General features: G+C 40.9%; 1 protein-coding gene across 2 annotated transcripts in view; it reads right to left on the minus strand.

The window, feature by feature from the left end:
- Positions 1–24,666, minus strand: part of Hydr2 (abhydrolase domain-containing protein 2) — a 175,644-nt gene that overhangs the window by 131,759 nt on the left and 19,219 nt on the right. Inside the window, exon 1 of one of the 2 annotated variants that reach the window (XM_067146918.2) lies at positions 4,948–4,973. The exons of the other annotated variant lie outside the window; for it this stretch is intronic. Within the exon in view, the coding sequence (XP_067003019.1) occupies positions 4,948–4,958 (11 nt within the window). The 5' untranslated portion in view covers positions 4,959–4,973. Of the gene's footprint in view, positions 1–4,947; positions 4,974–24,666 lie in introns of those variants that run through there. 2 annotated transcript variants of the gene reach the window in all.

A 24,666-nucleotide genomic window follows, 5' to 3' on the forward strand; every position in this document is an offset into this window, starting at 1 on the left:
AATTAGTCCATTACTTTTCTCGTAATAAACTGTTAGCTACTCCTGTATTTTATGAAATTATGTCTGAGAAATGATTTTTCCTTTTACTTAAATTTTTGCATTTTGCAGACAATGAAGCATATAATAGACAGGTTCACCCCAAATTGTATAAAGTGAAGCCAGTTCTAGACGACCTATTATCAAAATTCAGAACCGCATATATTCCAGACGACCGCCTATCTATCGATGAGAGCCTGTTATTGTGGAAAGGTAGACTGGGATGGAAGGTATACATACCTAAGAAACGGTCGCGCTTTGGTATGGAATCTTATAAGTTATGTGAAGCTAAATCTGGGTATGTGTGGAACCTCCTATGGTATACGGGGAAGGAAACTGATCTGGTAAACGAAGTCTGTGGAATAGATATTTCTGAGTACACTAAGCCTTCCAAAGTTGTATTTACACTGGCCGAAAGTCTGCTGAATAAAGGTTATCCAATAGCTGTGGATAATTACTACAGTAGTCCGGAGCTATTTGACCTGCTCAATGACCTTCAGACAGATGCTGTAGGCACCGTAAGACCGAACAGAAAAATATCCCAAAAGATGTTATGAGGAAGAAACTAAAAAAGGGGGAAGTTGCGTTTGCTTATCATAACAAACTCATTGCTCTCTTGCATTTGCTTATCGTAACAAACTCACTGCTCTCAAGTGGAGAGACAAGAGGGATGTGTGTATGCTAAGTAGCATACATGATGCCAAAATGCGCACTGTGAAAAAGAGGAAAGGGGACACAGTAGAAAAGCCCGTCCTGTGTATAGATTACAAGGACTCAATGGGTGGGGTCGATTTATCTGATCAGTGTATGGTCCCGTACAGTACAGCCCGAAAGCGAATCAAGAAATTCTACCAAAAGATTTTCAGGCACTTGTTAGACATAATGTTCAATTCCTTCGTTATTTATCAAAAACATGGAGGAAAATTCACTCACTTACAATTTCGTATGCACGTTATCCAGAAGCTTTTTGACAAGTATGATAAATCAACCCCTGCTGAAGCCCAGCCAGTCAGATCATTAGTGTCACTGTCAAATGACCCTTCGGATCGATTCTCAGGAAGGCACTTCCCGGATTTCAATGCCCCCTCAAAGACGAAACCCATTGCAAGCAAGAGATGTGTTGTTTGCAATGCAAATAATAAAAGAAAGGAGACACAGCACTGCTGCAAAATCTGTGATGTAGCACTGTGCCCGGCTCCTTGTTTCGGAGTGTACCATACCACTAAAATGTGAACTGAGAGGCGTCCATTGAATGTGTATTGTGAATAGTGTTCCTAATTGTGTAAACTCGTGTGTGTGCGTGCGTGTAGACTGTGACGGCGACTGGGGGATAAAGAAATTAGAAACAAAATGGTAGGACCTACATTTGAACTGCGAATTTAATTTTTTTTATACAGCTAAAATGGAATAAAAATGTTATTTTTCCCCAAAATGTGGAGGAGCACTACCCCTAACCACCCCCCCACTGACACCGCCACTGTGTGTGGATATATAGTGAAAATCTCTGAGTGAAATTAGTGACTCGGCAGTTTCATATCCAGAACAAGAGAAGAAAGTACATATTCGGTGAGTACATTTTTCTTTGATCATTTTTATATTCTTCAATAGTGTAATAATAGTACAGTATAACAATATTATAGTGCTTGTGGGACTACAATGACAGTTTGATTCGTAAATGTTTACTGCTTATGTACAAGTTTCGGAAAGTAACTATTACAATAGCCCATAAGAGAAAAAACAGGAAATATGAGACTTATGCGTTTGTTGCCCTAAACGTCGTGCTTAAAAATCATTCTTTATCGTGAATATCTGGTGCAGTATCGAAATTAATGTGTCTTATTGTCACAATATACAAGTAATGTTAGATACATGTCGGATTGCATAAATCCAAGTATTTTAAAAAAAAAAATTATGAAAATGCCTCCCCACCGTAGTGTGTAAAGAGGAAGAGCTCGCTCCCCACTTAACGGGTTAACAGGGGAAAAACTAGAGGAAATTCACTGGACACTGGAACGACTACCATTTGTTTGGACCACCCAAACAAGACCTAGGAAGGCGGTTCAATGATGCAAGTGTAGAACAGTTTGTGCCGCAACTGGGTCCACACACGTCCCTCTTCTATCAGAAGATCAAAAACTTAACAATCCGATGGAGAAAATGTGTATCGAAGGCAGGATATTAAAAGTTATGTTTTTTTGATGCAATAAATTTTTAAATATTGCAATGGTTACGCCGTCTGCCATGCCAACTCGCTACGCGCCGGGGGCGTCATCGTATCGGCCCCACCCCCCTTGCGCTCGAGCGCACCAATCATGAGCAACACTCGGTGCTAGGCCGGCTCTCTCGCCTCCGTCCGCGGTCCCACAGCAGAGGACGGAAATTACTCGACTATTAATCGAGAGTCTTCTATCTCGCAAGGTTCCTGGATACATCTAGGATCCGGACTGTTCTGGAAGGCCCAGAGCAGGTATATAAGGAGAGGAGTAACTTGGAGTGACAGTCAGTGAGAGTTACTGAGTGAGCGAGCGAGAGCGAGATTGAGTTCGCTGGTGTGAGTTAGCAAAGAGCGCAGTCAGTGATAGCTTGGGCTGAGATGTCAGCCTGATGGAGTATCTGCCTATTGGAGCCGAGGACTCGTTCCTGTTTTCCTGATGTGTGTGTGTGTGTCTCCCTCGAGGCCGTCTGCTGGAGAAGAACCTTGGGTGTTTTGGAGCAGAGCGAAGGGAACACTGGGTGCCGACGAGCGCCGACTGCGAACGGGGTTCGACGGATTGAGTGAACAGCGGATACTATCCCGACCTGCGAGACTGACGTGTAGGCTGTGGACCGTGACAGCGCTAACGAGTGTGACTGAGTGGCTGAGTGTAGTGTAAATAATCGATGACTGTGTGTGTCATTGATTGTAGATGGAACATGAGAAACTAAACCCCCTGTGGGTGGGGGCGGTAGAATAACACCCACAGTATCCTCTGCCTGTCGTGAGAGGCAACTAAAAGGCGCCCCAGGGGCTCTCAACTTTGGAGAGTGGGTTGGCGACCACAGGGTCCTCAGCTGAGTCCTGGCGTTGCTTCCACTTGTGCCAGGCTCCTCACTTTCATCTATCCTATCTGACCTCACTTAGTCAACTCTTGTTCTTTTCCGACCCCAACGCTATTAGGTTTGCAAGGGCTAGGGAGTCTTTCATTTTCATGCCCCTTATCTTCCTTTGGCCGATATCTTCATTTTTCGAAGTGTCGGATCCCTTCCATTTTTCCCTCTGATTAGTGTTATATAGAGGATGGTTGCCCAGTTGTACTTCCTCTTAAAACAACAATCACCACCACCACCACGAGAAACTAAGAGAGAGCGCGCGAACCGAGTAAGTGTACTTGTGTAACTTGTAATCTCGGCTATCATCTGTGTGTGTGTAAATCTGTAATTGTAATGCTAAGTTAATAAATCTTAGAAATAGGACGCTATCAGGTTCTGTACTCATTCATTTATTTACCACGCCAACACGTTACAATATAATTGTTTATATTTGATCCGCCCCCATACAATGTTAATTATTTTAAAGACTAAGATTTATACAGAGTTGACTTGGAACAAAATCTAGGTATTTGTCCACTACCCCACACTATTACAAAAGGTACAAATTGCATTTCACTTATGCAAGCCATAAATTTTCATAATTGGGAATTCAACGTTCTTGTGTTATGGTACAATTCATCCTTAAATATCGCTACATTTCCATAAGATATAAAATTTCTCGTTACCAGCATTACAAGAAAGGTCATCCATACATGTTCACACAATTCTCATCGAAGTCTGGATATTCAGCACTTAGCCCTAGCTGCATCATCATTATGTCAGTGTGTCTATTATTAATGTTCCCCAAAAGATCCTTGCAAGTATGATACCCTTCTTAAACATCATTGCAAACAAGTAGTCTTCCACAACATCATCTCAGCAGTTAGCTATATAATTTCCCAGTTAAATAATGTTCCACCAGAATGAATGACAATAGCTGCTCGTGGAGCTATCAAAATCAGGCATTCAGTTTGGTCACCACATGATGTTGCGATGATGTTTGTTGTTAAAGGGGTCTAACATCTATGTCATTGGTCACCGCATCCTACGTATACCAAATTTTTACCAAAAATATCGACTGTGCCTTAGGCATAATAAATTTAAAATGGCTAGAATTAAGTTCTATTACCGACATATAGTGCAAAACGGACAGTCAATTTGTTACCGATTGTCAATTGATTATAGGGCAACATTCAGAACATCAAAAATAAGTAGCCCTCTGTACTTCATTTTGATCTTTTTCAAAACCATTCATTTCACGGCGTTAGTTCTAATAAATGTCGCTAATAAATTTTTGTCTAGACAAAACTGCAACTGAACACATTTTCAACTTTTATTTCATCTATTTGAGTTGACACTCTGTATGTTGTGCATTAAAAAGTTTCGAAGACATGGTTCTTCAGGATTTGGAACTTAAATCATCACTATTTATCTAGTATATGCTTATACTTGTGTTAAGGAACTATTTCAAAACCTTTACTATTATAGAACCTAGGATTGCAAAAGATACCCCTAAGACATGAAATAAGGTATCAACTTAATAGTCTGAATTAAATAAAAGCAGAGAAACTCTAAGAAGGATCTATGCCTACAATAAATGTAATCAGTGATTCAGGACCGAACAAGTCCAATTTGGCTACCTGTGGTCTCGTCCAAATTATATTTTAGTCTGCATAGCAATAAATGAAGGTTAGATAGATGAACACACTACTCTTGCTAGGTCCCTTGAGGTATTTTGAGAAGCACCTAGTTTATTCTCTCCCTAATTCTTTCCAAATGTACAAGAATTATAGCACACTGTTATTCAAGGAGAAAAAATATATATAGTTTAAATAAACTAACATATCAGTCATGCAATTCAGATTTAGTGCAATTTGTTCCTGACAGAATTAGTAGCAATGAGTGGTCACTGTCAATCTAGCCTACACACTAGCAATGCATTGAAATAACTATTTCACAAATATTTAATATATTACTCTGCATTAATAATGGATGGCTATATGAAATTATGAAACAAGTTGAAGGGCATGTAACCAAACAAAGCCACAAATACTGATATGCTTAGGTCAACAGACTATCAGTCATAGGCCTAAATACTGATGACATCCCAAACACAAACATCTTTCGTAATAGGATTGAAGGTCAAGCCGAGATAAACAAAATTTCTTAGAAAACTACTGTGAGTTAAAGATCAAGAAGACCAATGCCAGCTATTTTAATGAAACAAAGGAAACTGACATTAAACATTACACATCAACATAAACTATGCCCAATTGTCTGCATCTGAAGCACCTAAACTAAGTGACAGTTAAAAGACATTACAAATTTATACTTGTTCCTGAAGGACTTCCAAGGTTAAACATTAGCTGGTACTTGGGTCCAAGTAAGCACTTCACACCTCAACATCAAACAGCCACTTTTAATCTTCAGTGACCATGATTCAACATTAGGGAGAACCATTCTTATTCTGTCCTATATCACTAAAGATAACACAAACTTTAAACAGAATCATTTGTGTGTGTCCAAGGGAGGGTCTCCAACCCCCTCTGGCAAACGAATGTGCAAATTGTCAAAAAAAATTAGAGGAGCTGAAAGAAGTTGTGTTAGCCATTCAGAACAAGCTGCAGATATGAGACTTGACATAAATAATAAAATCTATATTAAAACTAATTCCATAATTCGTCACTTTTGCTAGTTTGCCATAGTGGGGAAGATATGTTTACCGGGCATCATGTGGTTCATTTTCATATAACATGTATCTTCTGCTCTTGTAAACTGAACTTACTTAGCATGACATACTATGCATCTGTACAACATTATGTAACACTACAGCATCACTCACCGAGTTCAGCACCACTACTTCCAGATTCTCTCTGGGTAGGGTAGTGTACCAACGCCCCCCACCTTACTCGATCTTTCCACCATTCCTCTTCTAGTAATTTATTGCTATCGACTCCTATTTGCAATGCAGTCCACAACAGAGCTCCTCCATCTCGTTCTTTCATTTTTACTATTTTGCTTTACGTCACACCAACACAGATAGGTCTCATGGCAACAATGGGATAGGAAAGGCCTAGGAATGGGGAGGAAGCGGCCGCGGCCTTAATCAAGGTACAGCCCCAGCATTTGCCTGGTGTGAAAATGGGAAACCACCGAAAACCATTGTTAGGGCTGCCGACAGTGGGATTCAAACCCACTATCTCCCGGATGCAAGTTCACAGCTGCGCGCTCCTAACTGCACGGCCAACTCGCCCGGTTCATCTCATTCTAGGCTGCCCTCTAAGCCTCTTTCCAGTCTCTGTATCCATGAATGTTCTCTCTGGTATTCTCTCTCCTGGCATTCTCATCATGTGTCCAAATCATTTTAGCTTTGCTATATCAATCTCTTCTTGAAGTTTACACACTCCCATGCTTCTCCTTATATCCTCATTTCGTTTTCCCTGTATGCTCCTCAAGAACCTCATTTCAGCAGCTTGTCTTACTTTGGTTCCGCATAGTCAACGTCCAGGCTGCTGAAGCTTTGGCCAGTATAGGTTTATCTTTCTTTCTTTATTCGTGTCAGAAGTATCAACTTTACTTATAGATATTTAACAAAAAGCAACAAGATATCTACATTCCTACTATACAAATATACAAGTCTATTATACAATCACAGATAGAGCAGCAATATTCAAGAGCTAGATGATGCTTGCCCAGTATTGGGCGACGTCAATAGCGTTGGGGGAGGCTGCAATCAAGTCTTTCATAGAGCACATTGAAGGACATAAAACACACTGACATAGATGTTGGATCGTCTGCTGCTCTCCGCAATCACAAAGTGATGAATCACTTGAGAAGCCCCACTTCCGCAAGTTTACTTTGGTTCTGCCGACTTCTGTACGGAGTCTGTTAAGGGCTTTCCATACTGTCCACTTCTCCTGGTGTCCACATGGAAGACTTTCCTTTGGCTCTATCCAGTTGCAAAGGTGGTGGATTCTTTCTTTCCACATTGTGACTCTAGCATTCTTTGCTTTCCCCTCAAGGTTAACTGATGTGCGGAGAAAACTTTTCCTAGATTTTAGCCTCTGTGTGGCTGGTTGGTATCCATAGAGAGGATGTGCTTCTGAAGAAGATGCCTGGAGCCTTTCTTTGTTAGCTGCTACCTCCCTACGAATCTCACCGGGAGCAATACCAGCTAAAAGTTGGACCTTCTCAATGGGTGTAGGTTTCAAACATCCAGTGATGATCCTGCAGCTTTCGTTTAAAGCGATGTCGACTTGCTTCGTATGAGCTGACCTGTACCAAACCGGGGAGGCATATTCTCCTGCAGAATAGCATAGAGCTAGAGCTGATGTTCTAATTGTTTGTGGTTGTGTTCCCCAACTTGTTCCTGATAACTTTCGTAGAATGTTGTTTCTGGCAGCTATCTTTTGTTTCAGATTTTGGCAATGTTTCTTATATGTTAATGTGCGATCCAGCATAACTCCCAGGTACTTTGGTGTAAAGCAGTGTTCCAGTAAGTTCCCCTTCCATAGTACTTTGAGTTTCTGAGAGGCCTGCACATGCCGCAGATGGAACGCACAGATTTGAGTCTTAGCTGGATTTGGTTTGAGTTGGTTTTTCTCATAATAGGTACCTAGCTCTTCTAATGCAGCAGTTAAAGAGATCTCTGCTTCATCAAAGGTATCAGTTTGAGTAGTAAGTGCAAGGTCATCGGCATAGATAAAGCTTTTAGTATTTTCTGGTAATGGCTGGTCATTAGTGTAGATGTTGAAAAGAATAGGAGCCAGTACACTGCCTTGAGGTAGTCCATTCCTTTGATTCCTCCATCTGCTTCGGCGTCCTTGGAATTCGACAAAAAAGCGACGATTTTCCAGGAGAGTAGCTATCATCTTGGTTACCTTGATGTCTGTAATCATTCTATAAAGTTTGTGTAATAATATCCTGTGATTTACTGTATCGTAGGCGGCTGAGAGGTCCACAAAAGCCACACCAGTAATCTTCTTCATTTCAAACCCGTCCTCGATATGCTGGGTTAGATGTAAAACCTGTGCTGTGCAACTCTTTCCTGGGCGGAAGCTACATTGCTGAGGGATTAGGACTTGGTCTACTACTCCCATTAAGCGATTGAGCAACATTCTTTCCATTATTTTGTATAGGTGGCAGAGTAAGGAGATTGGTCTGAAATTTTTAGGGTTCGAAGGTTCCTTTCCAGGTTTCAGAAATGCGATCACCTTGGATTTTCTCCATATTTTTGGAATTTTTAGGGAAGTAAAGCAGTTGTTGAAGAATTTTAAAAGCCATGCCTGTGTGGTTGAACTGAAGTGTTTTATTTGTTCTATTGTGATATCATCTAATCCTGCCGCTTTTCCATTTTTGGCGCATTGAATCGCTTTCTGTAATTCCGTTATTTCAAATGGCCGGGATAGGTTACTGGACTTCATTACCTCGCTTTTTAGGATATTATGTTCCATCTTCCTTATTGGGTGATTTGTTTTCCCATTGATGGCAAGCTGATTTGCGATTTGGTTTGCCGTAACATTTGCATGGACTGGTCCCTTGGTTGGATCGTTGCTAAGTCGTTTGAGAAGCTTCCAAGCCTTTCGGCTATCCCTTGACATGTCAGTTTCCTCCATAAGTTTGATCCAAGCATCTTTCTTTGCCTCTGCAATTGAGGAAAGCAGTTTCTTTCCAGCTGAGATAGTGTCTTCACTTAGTGGATCTTCCTGAAACAGTGAAATATATGTGTTCATTTGGGCAGCTGTGTCTGAAGTTAGACCTTGTATATAGTTAACTCTGCATCCTCGTGGTATGGAAGCCCGGGAAGCTTTCTTCACAGCTTCAACAAACTGATCATAAAACTCTGGTATTGGGTGGATATCTGATATTATTTTATCAAGGGTTGAGCTGAACTTCTCCCAGTCTGCTTTTTTGAAATTATATCTCCTTCGAAACGGAACCTTTATTGGTTGAATTGCAGAGAAAAGTTGACACATTACGGGTCGATGCTGGGTATTTGGAATAGGATTGCACATTGATTTCACACATTGCTGTGCCACGTGTTCACTCACAAATATCAGGTCTGGGTTGAAGCCTCGTCGCCATCTACTGCTGTTAAAGGATGGAGGTAGTTTGGGGTCATGAATAAGTTGTAATTGGTAATCATCAGCCCATTCTAACACAGCTTCTCCATTATTATCATCATCTGTATATCCCCATGCACTGTTATGGCTGTTGAAGTCTCCAACCACAAAGTTTGTCTTTTGCTTGAAGTAGTTATCTGGAATTTTAAAGGAGAAATCTACATTTGGTGGTTTGTAGATGCCCGAAACGGTGCAGTTACTGAGTTCCACAGTTATTATCTCGATTTGATTTTCATTGGTGGTTGCAACAGACAAAATTTGTAAATTTGGTTTGGCAAAAACAGCGCTGCCATACTGTCTGTGGGGAATCTCGGCCACAAGTCTCATTTCCGCTATTTTTGGTCGCCGTAGTTGCTCATCCCTGTGAGTTTCCTGAAGGCATAATATATCACATTTGTAAGTTTGACAAAGCTGGTGTAATATTCCTTCTTTAGATGGAGACAAACCTTCAATATTTACAGATATAATTGTGAGTGCTGGTCTTGATAAAGACCGTTCTGAATATAGCGATTGGGTCATATTGACTGGTAGATACTTCTGGAATGCTGACGTTCAGTTCAGTACTGGAATTTTAATCCAGGTACCTATGCAGGGGCACCACGAGCAGGAATCAGCTTCACACCCAGTATAGGTTTATAATAGGATGAGCATAAAACCTTGCACTTCATTAGCACATCCTTATTCCATACAGTGTCTCTCACACTGGTAAAAACTTGCAAACTGCTGTATTCTTAAATCAATTTCTCCATCCAAATTTCCATCTTGTGACATGCTGCCCAAATATTTAGTTTTTCACTACTTCAAGAGGTTCATTTCCTATTTTTATCACTCCTCTGTATTTTGTGTTACCTCTCATCATGATCAAAGCCTTGCTTCTCACAGTACTAATCTTCATTCCAAAATTTCTTATCTCCTCATCCCATAAATAAACTTGGTATTGGTACTTCCTCTTCATTATCCCCCAAACTACAACATCTGGAAATTTTTGGAAATGAGACAAAGTGTCTCATAGTGCATTGGCACTGCTGGAGGCTCCAAGTAGCCTATGCAGTGGCCTCCACGGTATACACTAGCCATGCGTCTTGGTGGGTGTGCCATTTACCAACTGATGAGCCCAACTTAGCACACTGGGGCGAAATGCAGGCAACCAAGCTGGAAAATTTATAACGTACAATAACGGACCATTATATTGGTAGAATGTCATCAGCAAAGAACACAGACTTTACTTGCTCGTCCATCATCTTCTTGATATTATGCAGAATTCTAACCATGATGATAATGAAGAGTAAGGGAGACAATACACTTCCCTGTCTTAAGCCTGTCTCAACTCTGAACCATTCAGTTTAACCAATTTTGGTTCTAACCCAGCTTCTGATATTTTGATACAATGCAGATGGTAATAGCATTCCCAATCTGTGCCTCTGTCAATGTTTTCAATTCCAAATTCCTTGGAACACTGTCATATGCCTTTTCATTATCTAGAAACCAGCTGATCTACCCGTGGCTTTGCTACGGGATTCTCAGAAAGACTGACTTTGTGGTTTTCCTAACTCAAGTCAACATAGGTCATTACAAAAACGTCAGTAAGAATGTAGCGATTAAAAGCATATAAAATATATCATCAAATGAAAAACCGCACATTTTCTCGCTTTTAACAAACATTACTATAGTGCCGATCTAACAGTCCCAAGTTCCGTTAAATATGCACACTGCTCATTCCAATCAGTGCCTCAGATTAGGGATTGAATAGTTTGCACATTGCACCGCCATTTACAGACAACGCAAACCTATGGTGATACTGTATAGGCTTTTGGGCTTATGCCGTGTCAAGAAAATAAGGTGAAATTCTTAACGTTAACAATGATACTTTAAATTTGGAACGTTATAATAAAAGTGGAAGATGGTACGTTCATTTGCCACCAGACGGCCCCCAGGACGTGGCAACGCTAGCGTTCGAAGCGGAAGCTGACCGAACCATCACAATCAGTCTAAGCGGTTCACATAACGTGTTTGCGTAACACGACATTTACAGGCGCCATTTACAGGCAATGCAAACCTATGGGGTTCATCACATAAGGGTACTAACCACAGGGACTCTTACTATCCCGTGGTGTTCCTCATATAGTGGGTACTAATCATAGGCAAGCCATAACTATGGATATCCCCCATCCCATGGTGTCGCTCATATAGTGCTACGAATCACAGGTACTGAAAAAGCCGTCACGCTCTTGGTTGCTACTAATCACAAACCTATTTGGTTTGCAACAGTGGTACTACGCGCAAGTAAAAGTGACACATGGTGTTCCCCGCGTGGTGGTACTAATCACAAGTAGTTTCATGGTTCTAATTTGATCATCCCTTGGTCGCCCGTTTAGTCGCCTCTTACGACAGGCAGGGGATACCGTGGGTGAATTCTTCATCTGCGTCCCCCACCCACAAGGGGGGTGCATGTTTCGTCCGCTGGCAAGCCGGTTAGGACACCCCTATCCGCCACCTGGGACGTGCCACGTGGGAGTGTCACCTCTCCCCTTGCTATGCCAGCATAGTAGGTTCATGGCAGTGAATTTTTTTTTTGTCAGCATTTCTTTTTCTCTTCTTGAACGACCCTGGAGCACCCCTCCTTGCAGTGCCTGTATTCTGTTTTTAATTCTGTTCTGTTTCTCAGCCATCTTTTCCAAGCTTGTTTCTTCTGTTTAACTATATCTTTCACCCTGTCATTCTACCAGGGCATTTCTTGATCTTTCTTCCTTCCTGATGCTCTTCCACAGGTCTTTTCTCCAGACTCCACCACGACTGTTTTAAAGTATGCCCATTCTTCTTCGATGCAATAAACAATTCACAGTCACAGTCGATCAGCATGTTCATTCCTTCTTTTCAGAACAAGTTGGACAAACAACCACAATGTGCTCCAAGCACATGAACTTTCCACACAAATAACACATTTTGTTTTACGATTTTTCTTTGCACACCGACTATGTGCTTCTTCCTGTGCAGGCACCGGCATGTTCTCAGCTGGAATGTTACAGATCTCTTGAATTCTCATTTGAGTCAGTCTTGGAACTTGTTTGACTGTGGATCTTCTTTTTAGATGATCTCCAATTAACCTCCTCGGGCCCTGCGTAACCTATAGGTTACATAGGTTCCCAATTTTTTTTTATCTCGGTCGCCAAGCAGTGCAGGCCACTACTAATGATTCCAATACCATCTCAGAGAGTGCAGCATCGGCTACACTGACTTTCAGACACTTATCTCGCCACAGTTGGTCACAATGAATGTTTACAAAATGGAGTCTACTAGTTATTGGCAGAAATCACATCACAGTGAAAGTAAGTACACTTTTCCAGTAATAATAATAGTTCTAGTATTCTAAAAAAAGAGTAGTAATGATTCTACAAGTTCACTAATACGCAATTCATGAGTAATTTTATAGGAATCGGCAAAGTGTAATGAACAGTGGCTTATCTTGTATTGATGTAACCTATAGGTTACAGTGGGTCTCACTTGAAGTAATATTTTATACCATGTTTGTTTCCTTTTTTAGGCCTTGATTCCAATGCAATTCTGGAAATTGTCAATAGGGATGTGTCCGATATGTCAGACCTTTCTAACGACGAGGATGAATGAACTTTCGTCACTTTACTTCCTGTACCCCCCCGACAGGACATGTGTTCAGGAGGAGGATTAAGAAGATGGCGAAGGACAAAATGATCAAGAAAGTGTCCAGTACGAGGGTATCTGGAAGAGGTCTGATGTATTTGAACCATTCCCCCAGCACCTCCACCAGAACCTGTACAAGAGCCAAAAATACTCCCCCCCCCCTCTCAAGATTCTACAGATACGTTGGAAGCAACATATTTGCCACACTGACGGAGTTTACAAACCGCAGATACCTACGTGACAAAGGGATTTGTTTGGATGCCACAGTAGAAGACATGAAGAACTTTTTTGCTGCCACCATTATTATGTCTTATTTGAAATATCCCCATACACGAATGTATTGGGCCAGGATGACCCGGGTCCCACAGATTGCGGACAAAATATCAAGAGCAAGATATTTCAAGATAAGGAGCAACCTGAAACTTGTAGATGACACAGAAGTGGATGCAAATGAAAAATTGAGCGACAAGTATTGGAAGTTGAAACCACTGATCAAAAACATTCAGCAGGCTTGCCTAGATAACCCACGAAGTGATAAACATTCCATTGATGAACAAATAGTACCATTCTGGGGGCAGGTAGTTATGCATCAGTTTGTCAGAGGAAAGCCAAATCCATGTGGCCTGAAAAATGTTGTCTGTTCTGCTCCAGATGGGCACCAGTTGACTTTTTTTTTTTTTTTTTTTTTTGTATGAAGGAAAGGGAGATAGTATTCTGAATGATGTTGCATTTCAAAATCTGGATATCGGTGCAAAAGTGGTCATTCGATTATGTAGATCTCTACCACCTAGCTCGGCAGTATACATGGACAGATTTTTCACTTCAGTTCATCTGTTGGATATTCTCCATTCTGAGTGTGAAGTACAAGGCATAGGAACTTTGCAAAAACACAGGATACCGACTGATGAGCTTCAGACTGATTCTGAAATGAGAAGGGCAGGAAGAGGAACTCACGATATGTTAGTGAGAGATGACGGTCAAGTAGCCATTGTTAAATGGTATGACAACAAGCCTGTCATTTTAGCTTCCAGTGAAGTAGGGGCTCAGCCAGCGAGTCAGTGTCGTCGCTGGTGCAGGAAAACAAAAGAATATATTTTTGTAGATTGTCCTCTCATATAATAAAAATATGGGAGGAGTGGATTTTTTAGACATCGAGTTATAGCAATGTGATATACCAACAATTTGTTGGTTATTTTGATCCACCTTTTCAATACAAATTACAACAGACAATAGTCACAGTAACGCAATAAGGTCCACAAGCACAACACACACACAATATTACTTAAGTTAATTTCCATTTGTTCCAGATGCTTCTTCCATTCTATAAATCGAAAGAAACATAATCAGATACTCAAAATTTGGATTGAAGCCCCTTTTAACCATAACTTACATCAAAACAATTAACTTCCAACGGAGAGTCTGGTCGCTACAAACAAGAATTAAATATGTCAATACTTCCTCTGATCAAATTGCCAAACTGCAGCAGCAAGCCTCATCAAATCTAGAAGCCATTTTCCAACGAACCCCAAGACTTCAATTCTAGATTATCATCATGACTAATCACGCATAATGCAAAATTACAGTCTTTTTAAATAACATTATTTAGAGAGCACAATTCTTAACTAAAATTCTCGATACTGAAATGTTACTGTATTCTAGAAACCAATGCACTTCAAAAACTATGGCTCCTATATATTAACATCCAATATTTATATTTATGACTCAAATTTTAATGCCAAATCATAGTTGAATCAATGATATTTTAACATTGCAAACAATTTTTAGCCAAATTTTCAAATTGTAAAAACTGTGTTTTGGACGTCAATGTGTTTTAGAATTAAGAGTTACTCCATTTTAATATTGCAAATCATATTGTCATAATTTTTAATGTGTATATTATTCTAGTGTTTTAAATATTGTTATCACTGAAATTAGATTTACATTCAATGTAATGAAATTTGTAACAACAATCCAAATATGACAAACCTTGAGGCAATTGTATAGGCTGATGATGCTAGTGAATAAAAGCGAAACATGTCCCGGTAAAAACAAAAAAAAGTAATTTGAATTGAAAAGGTGGATCAAAATAACCAACAAATTGTTAGTATATCATAGCATAATTCAATATGGGTCTAATAATGAGATTAGTTACATGTAAAATTATAGCAATGTATCGAATTCTTGCTCGTACCAAAAAATGGACCATACGATTGATATTCCACCTGACTGATTTTGTTCTGGCTGCTTCGTGGATAGAACAGACGAGCTGAAGCTGCAGAAAAGGCACCCAAGAGGGAGAAGCTTGACTTTTTGGCCTTTCGAGTAGAGGTGGCTCACTCACTAATGAACTCACAGTCACAAGTTGAGATGGAAGAGAAAGATGAAACAAACAGAACCACATTTGGAATGTCCCCCCAAAAAGGAAGGCAACAACATCTCTACCTCACGACAGCCTCTGCAAAAAGAATGCTGATCATCTGCCAGAAATCCTGGAAAATGTGAAACCTTTCTGCTGCCGTCTGCCAGGGTGACAGTCCTAAATGTAGGGTCGTGTGTTCCACTTGTAAGGTGTTTCTGTGTATGAATGCAAAACGGAACTGCTACAAAGTTTTCCATGAATTATGATTTGTTGTATTTGACTTGTGTACTTTTAGTGTGTTGACTCATTCAACCTAAATTTGTATGAAAGTATATTTTTCTCCATTTATTTTGAGGTATTTTAATACAGAGAACTGATGTTTAAATTTAGTGCATTTTAAAGTACCCAACATTGTACAAAGAAAATATCCCATACTTTTCCATGACCAACATTAAGACCCACTGTAACCTATAGGTTACATACAGTACTGGGGCAGTAAATAGTTTCAAATTCAATATCGTGGGGTTTTTTTTTGTAAAACTGATATTTCTAGCATCCCAAAATTCTAAAATTTGTATTCAAAACTATTTTGCTTGGACCGTGGGCCCCGAGGAGGTTATATGAAATGCCAACTGTTTCTGAGAAAAACCTTCGCATCATACTAGCATTAGCATTGTTGCTGTCCATTATCACTAAAGCACTTATAGCAGCAATGTTCATCAAACTGTAAGGGCTGGTTTACACGGGTAGAGTAGCGAGGCGAGTAGAGTGGATAGTAGAGTAGCCACGTTACTCTACTCTACCACTGTCTGGTAGAGTTGACACTTGTATCGTTCATACGGGAGTAGAGTCATACAGTAGAGTAGAGTAGCAGCACCATGTCAAGACGCAAGCACATCGTAACGAAGAGTTTAAAGACATTTGCAAACATATTAATGCAAGAGGTTAGTGAAGCATTAGAAGAAGCAAATGAGGAGAGAAGGGAATGGGTAAGAGGCTGGCTTAGGAGAGAGACACTCGGGGCATCAACATTAATTCTGAGAGAACTTGCGACAGAATATAAAGAAGAATACAGAAAGTGTATGAGATCGAAGCCTGATAACTTTCAGACACTGCTAGATGCTATAACACCACAAATTCGAAGACACAAACACAGTGATGAGAAATACAATAACACCGAGATTTAAGCTTGAGGCGACTCTGAAGTTCTTGGCCAATGATAATAGCCATCAGTACACTGTAAACCACGCTGGCGTAAGCCTAATTTGTAGTAGCTTCTTTGCCATAAATACCCCAATTACTTATCTATTTATTTATATAATTCGTTTGTTCGTTGCTTGTACGGCCCAGGTGTAGAGATTAAGTTTCAAGACCTGACATTGTACTGTAAACAATAATTATTTTGGATATTCCAAACAAAATATGAAAATTATTCTGTTTGTTGTGGACATTACTGTTATTGCTTAAAATTAATGGCATAGTCAAGTGATACGAGGTAGAAGATCCCTATGTATGTTATTAACATGATTAAAGTACCCAGTCCTGCATCATTGTCTAACTTAAACATGTCGAGACACATGATGAACACATTGTAACACAAACTTGAGAAACCTTCATCTAAAGGACAATCCAGCTGACACTTGTTTATATTTGTTGTTGCATCTTCATAACTATTATAGGTTTATGTATTTTTTAAATCCTTCTTCCATCGAAAAGAGGGAGGTCTGTTCTCCATTATAGGACAATACACCTGCTTTGTTTGACCTCCAAATGTTACGTTGTGGCTTTTAATATTCTTCTTTCTTTATTAATCTGCTCACCCTCCAAGGTTGATTTTCCCCTCGGACTCAGCGACGGACTCACCTCTACCGCATCATGGGCGGTGTCCTGGAGCACGAGACATTGGATTGGGGGATACAACTGGTGAGGATGACCAATACCTCGCCCAGGCGGTGTCACCTGCTATGCTGAAGAGGGGCCCTGGTGGGGGATGGGAAGATTGGAAGGGAGAGACAAGAGGCCGTGGCCTTAAGTTAGGTACCATCTCTGCATTTGCCTGGAGGAGGAACGGAAAACCACTTCCAGGATGGCTGAGTGGACCTCGTTCCAGCCCTCGTACTACTTTTCAAATTTCGTGGCAGAGTCGGGAATCGAACCCGGGCCTCCGGGGGTGGCAGCTAATCACACTAACCACACCACAGAGGCGGACGGCTTTCAGTATTACCTTGCAAATTATACTTTACTAAACCACTTAAGAGAGGGAGTGTAGATGTCAGCGGCACCACTTCCAGACTTCTTGGATTTACGAATTTTCACCAGTTCTTGGTTTTAGGTACATCGTATTTTTAAAAAAATTCTGTTTAAGTTCCATAAAACCAAAACCCTCTTTACCCATTTTCGTAATCAAGTCCTCTTCCGCCGCCCGTCTCACATTTTAGTTTCTGTAAATAATGCTGTTTATGGAACAAACCTTTTTTCACTGTCAGTTCTACAAATTTACATGTTTCTTCTTCCGTACACTTGATTTTGCCACCAGATAAACGCACAAAAATGCTCAGTTTACTCAGCGGAATACCGTCGGTACACACATGGAAATAAGCGAATGACGCGCCAACTGAAAAATCGAGTGTCCTCGGCCTTCTCCGCCAGCTCTCGGAGCTCGGTTCCAGTGGAGGGGGTAGGATAGTGGGAGAGTTACTTTACCACAGCGGAAATCCACTCTACTCTACTGCGTACTAGCTACTCTGCTCTACTTGCTACTATCCCAGTCGTTTACACGATGCTAGTAGCTCTACTATCCACTCTACTCACCTCGCTACTCTACCCGTGTAAACCAGCCCTAAGAGATTACCACACGCCACTGGCAAGCTTGCCTGGCACAGTTATATACCCTTCACTAAGCTTATCGACCATATCAACACCCTCTTTCGTGTCATTATACAACATGATCATTTATGATTTATCAGTATTGGGGTCAACTTTGTCATCACTATGCATAATGGATAAAAGCAGCACATTTTTGCCTTTTCTGGGAATGTATGATAGTAAGGTGGAATTTTCCTGGAACCCAAACATACTGGAGCTGACGGGTCTATTTTTGCCTTCCAGAAATTGACAAGATAACTGCCTTTTGATATTTCTTATAGTACCAAGTACAGTAAAGTCATTTTACAGTTTTTCAACAAACTTTCAGGTAATTCTATGCTGGTGAACCAATTGTCCATGGTCACATTCCTACCTGCACTGGCAATAGGTTTCACTACTGTTTTCGCGCTGTTAACAGAATGTTGGCCATCGAACTGTTTACCAACATAGGCTATACCTTAAGGTTTGACATATAAAACATTTTAGCACATACTAACGTACAGGATTTTAATCCCACATTTATTGGGTTTGCTTCAAATGTACTGGCGGAAGCCACATCTTCCCCTGAAAGCCTCAAGTTTTCGTCAACAGTTGTATATTCAGACGGGGTGTAGTTAGAAAATTTACCCCAAAAACATCAAATACATCCCGAATTGCAGCCAATTCATCTATTTATTGTCGATGCAATCTCGTTTCTTTGTTGTCAAATCTAACATGCCTCAGCAGAAACCTAAATCTTTCCAGTGACAGTGACCCAAAACATCTCAATTGATGTACCATTAGTTTTCCATAAGTCCGTTGCATTCAAATGGTTTGTCTTATATATCAGAAAGGTAGAAGAGACCTAAGAAAACCTTCATTTCCACTAAGTCAGTAGGTCTTGCAGTTCAATATTCTTAGTCATAAGGTTCACGGTTTATAGAAAGATTTGTACAATCGACCAGAATATTTAGAATTCTAGCATCAAAAAAGCAGTTCCATACACCTACAATAGAAGTCAAATTTCTTGCTGGTCATTTCACCCCAGGCAAATGAGTTACGAGATTCACTGAGCGAGTTTTCACATTAGAGGAGGAATATGCCTTCTCAATTTTGTGACAGTCTTTTCCAATGAACTGCGGAACATTACGTTGTTTCTGTTGTGTAGAAGTCCCATTATCAATATCTCGCTCATCCTGTATCTCCTCCACATCCTGTTCCAACTCCGAATATTCTTCACGACATTCAAGGTGATCTTCCACAAAATCTTCTGCAGCCACTCTTCAGATTCCAGTAGTAATTTCAACACGTACTCTTGTTCACGTTCGTAATTTATTTCGTTTCATTTCCATCGGAAAGTAGCACGAGTACTAATCTCGGTCTGAGAAACCAAATAAAGGCAATCTTGCTAAGAACTTGAGCCAGGCACTTAACATTCATGTAACAATAAGTAAACTGACCGATTCGAAGGTACTGATGAGCAAATCTTAAGCGAAGCATGTGCACTAAACTTATAGAAGAATAACTGGGCGGGCGGTCTGAGACTGGATATTAGTACAGGAGGGTTAAATAGCTTCATCTGTGGCTCTGCGGATCTCCTCTACAGTACCCTTGAACTTACATAAAAGAGATCAATACCACACGATAGATAGTTTGAGAAGTATTCCCACACTCACAAGAGGGACGTTCGGCTTTATTCCACTTATGAAGCCAGAATATTGTGACCTCCCATTGAGGGACTGAGGGACGTCCAAGTTCTAGGTAGATTGAAGCCAGATAGACTGCTGACAGGATCTGCTTTCAATCCTAGTTGGTCAGGGTTTGAAGTGGTTCAATCTTCCTGCCATGTTTGATGAATATTGAATCCAGCTTGAACCAATCTCTTGCCCAGATTCAACGGAGGATTTATTGATTCCAGTCTTTCAGGCCTTTTTCCAGATACAGTCCCAATGGATGACTAGCTGTGGATTCCCCATGCATTTCAGCCATGTATTCTCTAGTGCTAATTGCCTACAAAGTTGTGGAGGTTGGACAACACTAGTAGCCATTTTATACATGTTGACCTAGTAATTCAGTGTTGTCCAACCTCTGACAGGTTATATATACTGCAAAATATTTGTGTTGTGTATACTGTAGTTGTGTTTCCACCTGTACGATGTCAACATTGCTTCACGACCATAGGTTTAACCTACACATGTCCCCTGGGTAGATCCGTAGTATGCAGTCAGATTTTAATGTAATTTGACAAAGAGGTAATGTATATAACAACTGCAGGACCTTAAGCTCAGCTTTTGGATATCCCAGCAATTGGAAGATGCAGAAGAATGTATTTTGCGAAGATGATCTCAAACCGATCTTTTCAGACGCCAGCCACTTATATGAAAGATTTGAATAAATATTGCTTATTCTATATTGACTGCAACAGAATATATAATAAACATATGGGAGTTGAACAACTATATCTCCCCTAAAGTAAGTAGCAATTTTAGGTAATTATCCTTTTACAAGGATTTCCTTTTAAAATGAATAATTTTGCTATTTCAAGGTTTTTTGAATATTTATCATCCCTAACAAAAATTTGTTTTCAAAGGAATAATTTGATAATCTACAGGAATGACCTCAATTTTTAATTTTCAATTAAAGCTAGGGAGAAGATTTTTCAGTTCTAGTAATGAGGCTAAAAATCCTGCTGATCTGAAAAGTCACACAACAAGATCAATAATGAAATGAAATGGTTAATGAATACAATGTAAAGTCTTAATTTGTCACCAGATTTACCATGCCTACTTATGAGATCTCTAATTTTAACATATCTGCTTTAGAGTCATTCGTACTGATTTAACCAACCCACCTCAGATTTCAACTTGTTTTGAGAATACTGTCATGTAAAATATGCAGGAAAACTAAAAGAAAATCACACTATCAACATATTAATTGCCACAGATCTTCCAATCAAGCTATAGAGGTGCGAAAAGTCATTTTTCAGCATTCTTATGGGCTTTCCTATCATGTGCAATGTATATTACTTAACTGTGTCCTGAAAAAGATCATCGGGGAACGGACCAGATCCCTACCAGTGAACACCGGATTAAGAATGGGGGGTCAAAGCAGACAACCGAAGAATCCCACGACTGACCTTTGCTGATGACCTGACCTTACCATGCTACTATGCAACTCCAAACATTACACTCAACAGCAGCTAAAACAGGTGTTTTGATCAATATAGGGAAGATCAAGTTTAGTACGAATATTGAAGATGCCCCTACAATGATGAGTCAGTGACACCAAGCATATCAAGAGAGCAAAAACTGAAGTACCTCGGAAAGTGGATTACAGAAGACGTTAGTGAAATGGTTGCTCACAAACAGAGGAGAATCAAACTAGACAAGGCATACCATGCCTGCAGAAAACTGTATGCCTCAAAACACCTATCTATGATGTCAAACTAAGATACTATAATACAATAGACCGTCAGTCCTGTATACAGCAGGGTACCTATCTTTAAGACACTACTAAGAGCCCCCAAAGTACACAAAAAGAAATTCCTAAGAAGGATAGTAGGACGAAGGATCCTATCAGATGGAAAGCAAGGGTACAAACCAAACCGTGAACTCTGATGATTATGATGATGATGATTGTTTAGAGGGGTATTCCCATGGTGTTCCTCACATAGTGGGTACTAATCACAGACAACGCAGACCCACGGTGTCGCTCATATAGTGGTACAACTCACAGGCAACGCCCAGACCCGTGGTGCTGCTCACTTGGGTATGACTCATGGGTACTGGAAACCCACAGTGAACCCCGCTGGACTGTAAGGAAACGCAAAACTATTGAGTACCTAACAGAGTGGTACTACTCGCAAGTAAACGCGACCCATGGTGTTCCCCGCATTATGGTACTGATCAAAAGTAGTTTCATGGTTCTAATACAATCATCCCTTGGTCGCTCCTTTTAGTCTCCTCTCACGACAGGCAGAGGATACCGTGGATATATTACTCGTCTGTGTCCCCCACCCACAGGGGTAGAGAGTAAAAAGAGAAAACTAAGGGATCTGTCGCTTCGAAAAATGAAGTAACGGACGAAGAAAGGCAAGGGCCACGAAGGGCGTGAAAATGAAAGACTCCCTTGGCCTCGAATGTTCTAATACCGTTGGGGTCGGAAAAGAACAAGAGTTGACCAAGGGAGGTCGGACAGGATAGACGAAAGTGAGGAGCCCGGCACAAGTAAGTGGAAGCAATGCCAGGACTCAGCTAAGGGCCCCGTGGTCGCCAATCCACACCCCCCAAGTTGAGAGCCCCCTGCGCCCCTTTTAGTCACCTCTTATGACAGGCAGGGGATACCGCAGGTGTATTCTATATATATGCGTCCCCCACCCGCAGAAACCGTGAACTCTACCAACACCAAGAAATCCTCACAGATGCCATCAGAAGAAAACGGCCGGCTTTCTACAGACAGCTGTATAGAACGGATTCCCACAGGCTGTTCCATAAGATCTTCAAAGTAGCCAGCATGGGTAAAGCCAATAGATCCCTGTGGATTCAGCAGGTAGAGAAGGATCTGGCAGAACTTAATATTTATAATGCCATTTTTAACAGAAGCAACTGCTGTTGAATTATCAAAACCAGACCCTCCCTAAAATCCTTACAGAAGCTAACCACAACGAGACCAGGAAATGGCAAGAGGAATGCAAAATAGAGTTCAGCAAAAAAGTGAAGGATTACTGGGCAACAGAATAGGTCAAGGGCCAAGAAGAAAGCAGCAAACAAACTCACCATTAAAAACACCAGAAGCAGCAACAATCGAAAACAACAAAAACACAGCTAAAGCACAAGCACCATGGTCCTTAGGTACCCCAATCATAATTTCCCCTTCTCTAGCTCCTGCCGGTTCAGGGTATTTTTTGTACGCAGTGGCCTCCACAGTATGCACTAGCCATGCGTCTTGGTGGGTGTGCTATTTACCAACTGATGAGCCCAACTTAGCACACTGGGGTGAAACTCTGGCAACCAGGTATGAGTTAGCTGGAAAATTTATAATGTCCAATAACAGACCATTTATATTGGTAAGATATTTATGGTGTTTCATCTTCCTCTTTCCTTCCATCATTCCTCTTCTACGATCTTGTCCCAGTCTAAATTTCGTCTTATTAAGGTTGGGCACTATGTCCCTGTTTCAGCACACTGTGCCGGTGGACAGTTATGTTCCGCTGTTCCAGAACACCGAGTGTCAATAGTTCCGAAACATTCTTAACACGTTGGGTGCCACGTGCCGCCATATGGCGTCACGGTGGTCTTCAAATTTGAGATGGCGTGACGCCATATGGCGGCACACCGTTCTTGAAATCAGAGTTGGCGTGACGCCATATGGCGGCACAGTTGAGTTTCAGCCGATGCGCCGTAGATAATCAGCTGTGACATCTATGCGTGTCAAATTGGAACTACGTGAAGGGCGAACTTCAGGGTCTATTCCAGCTATGTATTTTTACTGTATGCCACCATGTGGCGCCACAGTATTCTTCCGAAGCCACTGACTGGCCAGTGGTCATTGTCACAGGTGAAAGCGCGCCAGGCTTTGTTTATTCCTCGTTTACGTACGTATTATCACTCAGTTTATATAGTTGTGCAAAAATATTTAAAAAATGGAAGATATTGGTAATAATCTTACGAGGGAACACATACATGTGTTACACTCGGATTCGGTTGAAATTTGGTAGGAATATTCGTGGGAGGCAGTGGAATGCCAAGGTGAAAACTGCATGTACCCAGCGCAAGTTTAACCCCAAAATTGAGCAAATAAATAGTCATAAAATTAAAAGTGCCGCGGGAGTATCAGGGTGTGGCGGAGAGGTAGGGAGGAGCGAAGCAGCGGACGTGAACCAACCGGGCTGCGTCGAGCGCGTTCCCCTTAACTTCCCGATCAGATGTGCAAAACGTAAATATGAAAACAGCACATGAAACAAGTGTACAAAAGGACGATGTTTGAACAACGATGCCAATAAGGTTTGAAAAATTACAACGAGTAACAAGAACTCTGGCATGCCGAGACGCATATTTTCATTGTTTAGAGTTATCAGAAAACTGTTCACAACAATATGTAATGTAATATAAGTACTTGTTTTGCATTTTACTAGGTTTTCATAAATATTGCGTTAATTTAAGTTAGGAAATAAATATCCCGTATTGGAAATTCTTATTGAACATTCCATGTCAAAAAATTCTGCGACACCATATGGCGTCACGCTATATTTTATCTTTCCTAAAAATTGACGTGACACCATATGGCGTCACGGATGACCATGGTATGGTGAGATAAAATTTACTTAGTACATCATATAAATACATCCCAAGATTATATAAACAGTCTACAACGCGTGCAATTGCTTTGGCACCAGCGGAATGCAATTCAAAAACATGCCTGGCACCAGTGGAATAGTGTGCTACAATCGGCTCGGCACTCAACGTGTTAAGCGAGACCGAGACAGTGACTCGCTGTCCCATCAGAAACGCCACTATGCACTGCCCTTCGCCTACTACCTGACTGTCGACACCCGCTGTGTACCGCCACTTGCTGGAGTGT

This window comes from Anabrus simplex, chromosome 5, assembly GCF_040414725.1.
Source record: "Anabrus simplex isolate iqAnaSimp1 chromosome 5, ASM4041472v1, whole genome shotgun sequence".
Lineage (NCBI taxonomy): Eukaryota > Metazoa > Arthropoda > Insecta > Orthoptera > Tettigoniidae > Anabrus > Anabrus simplex.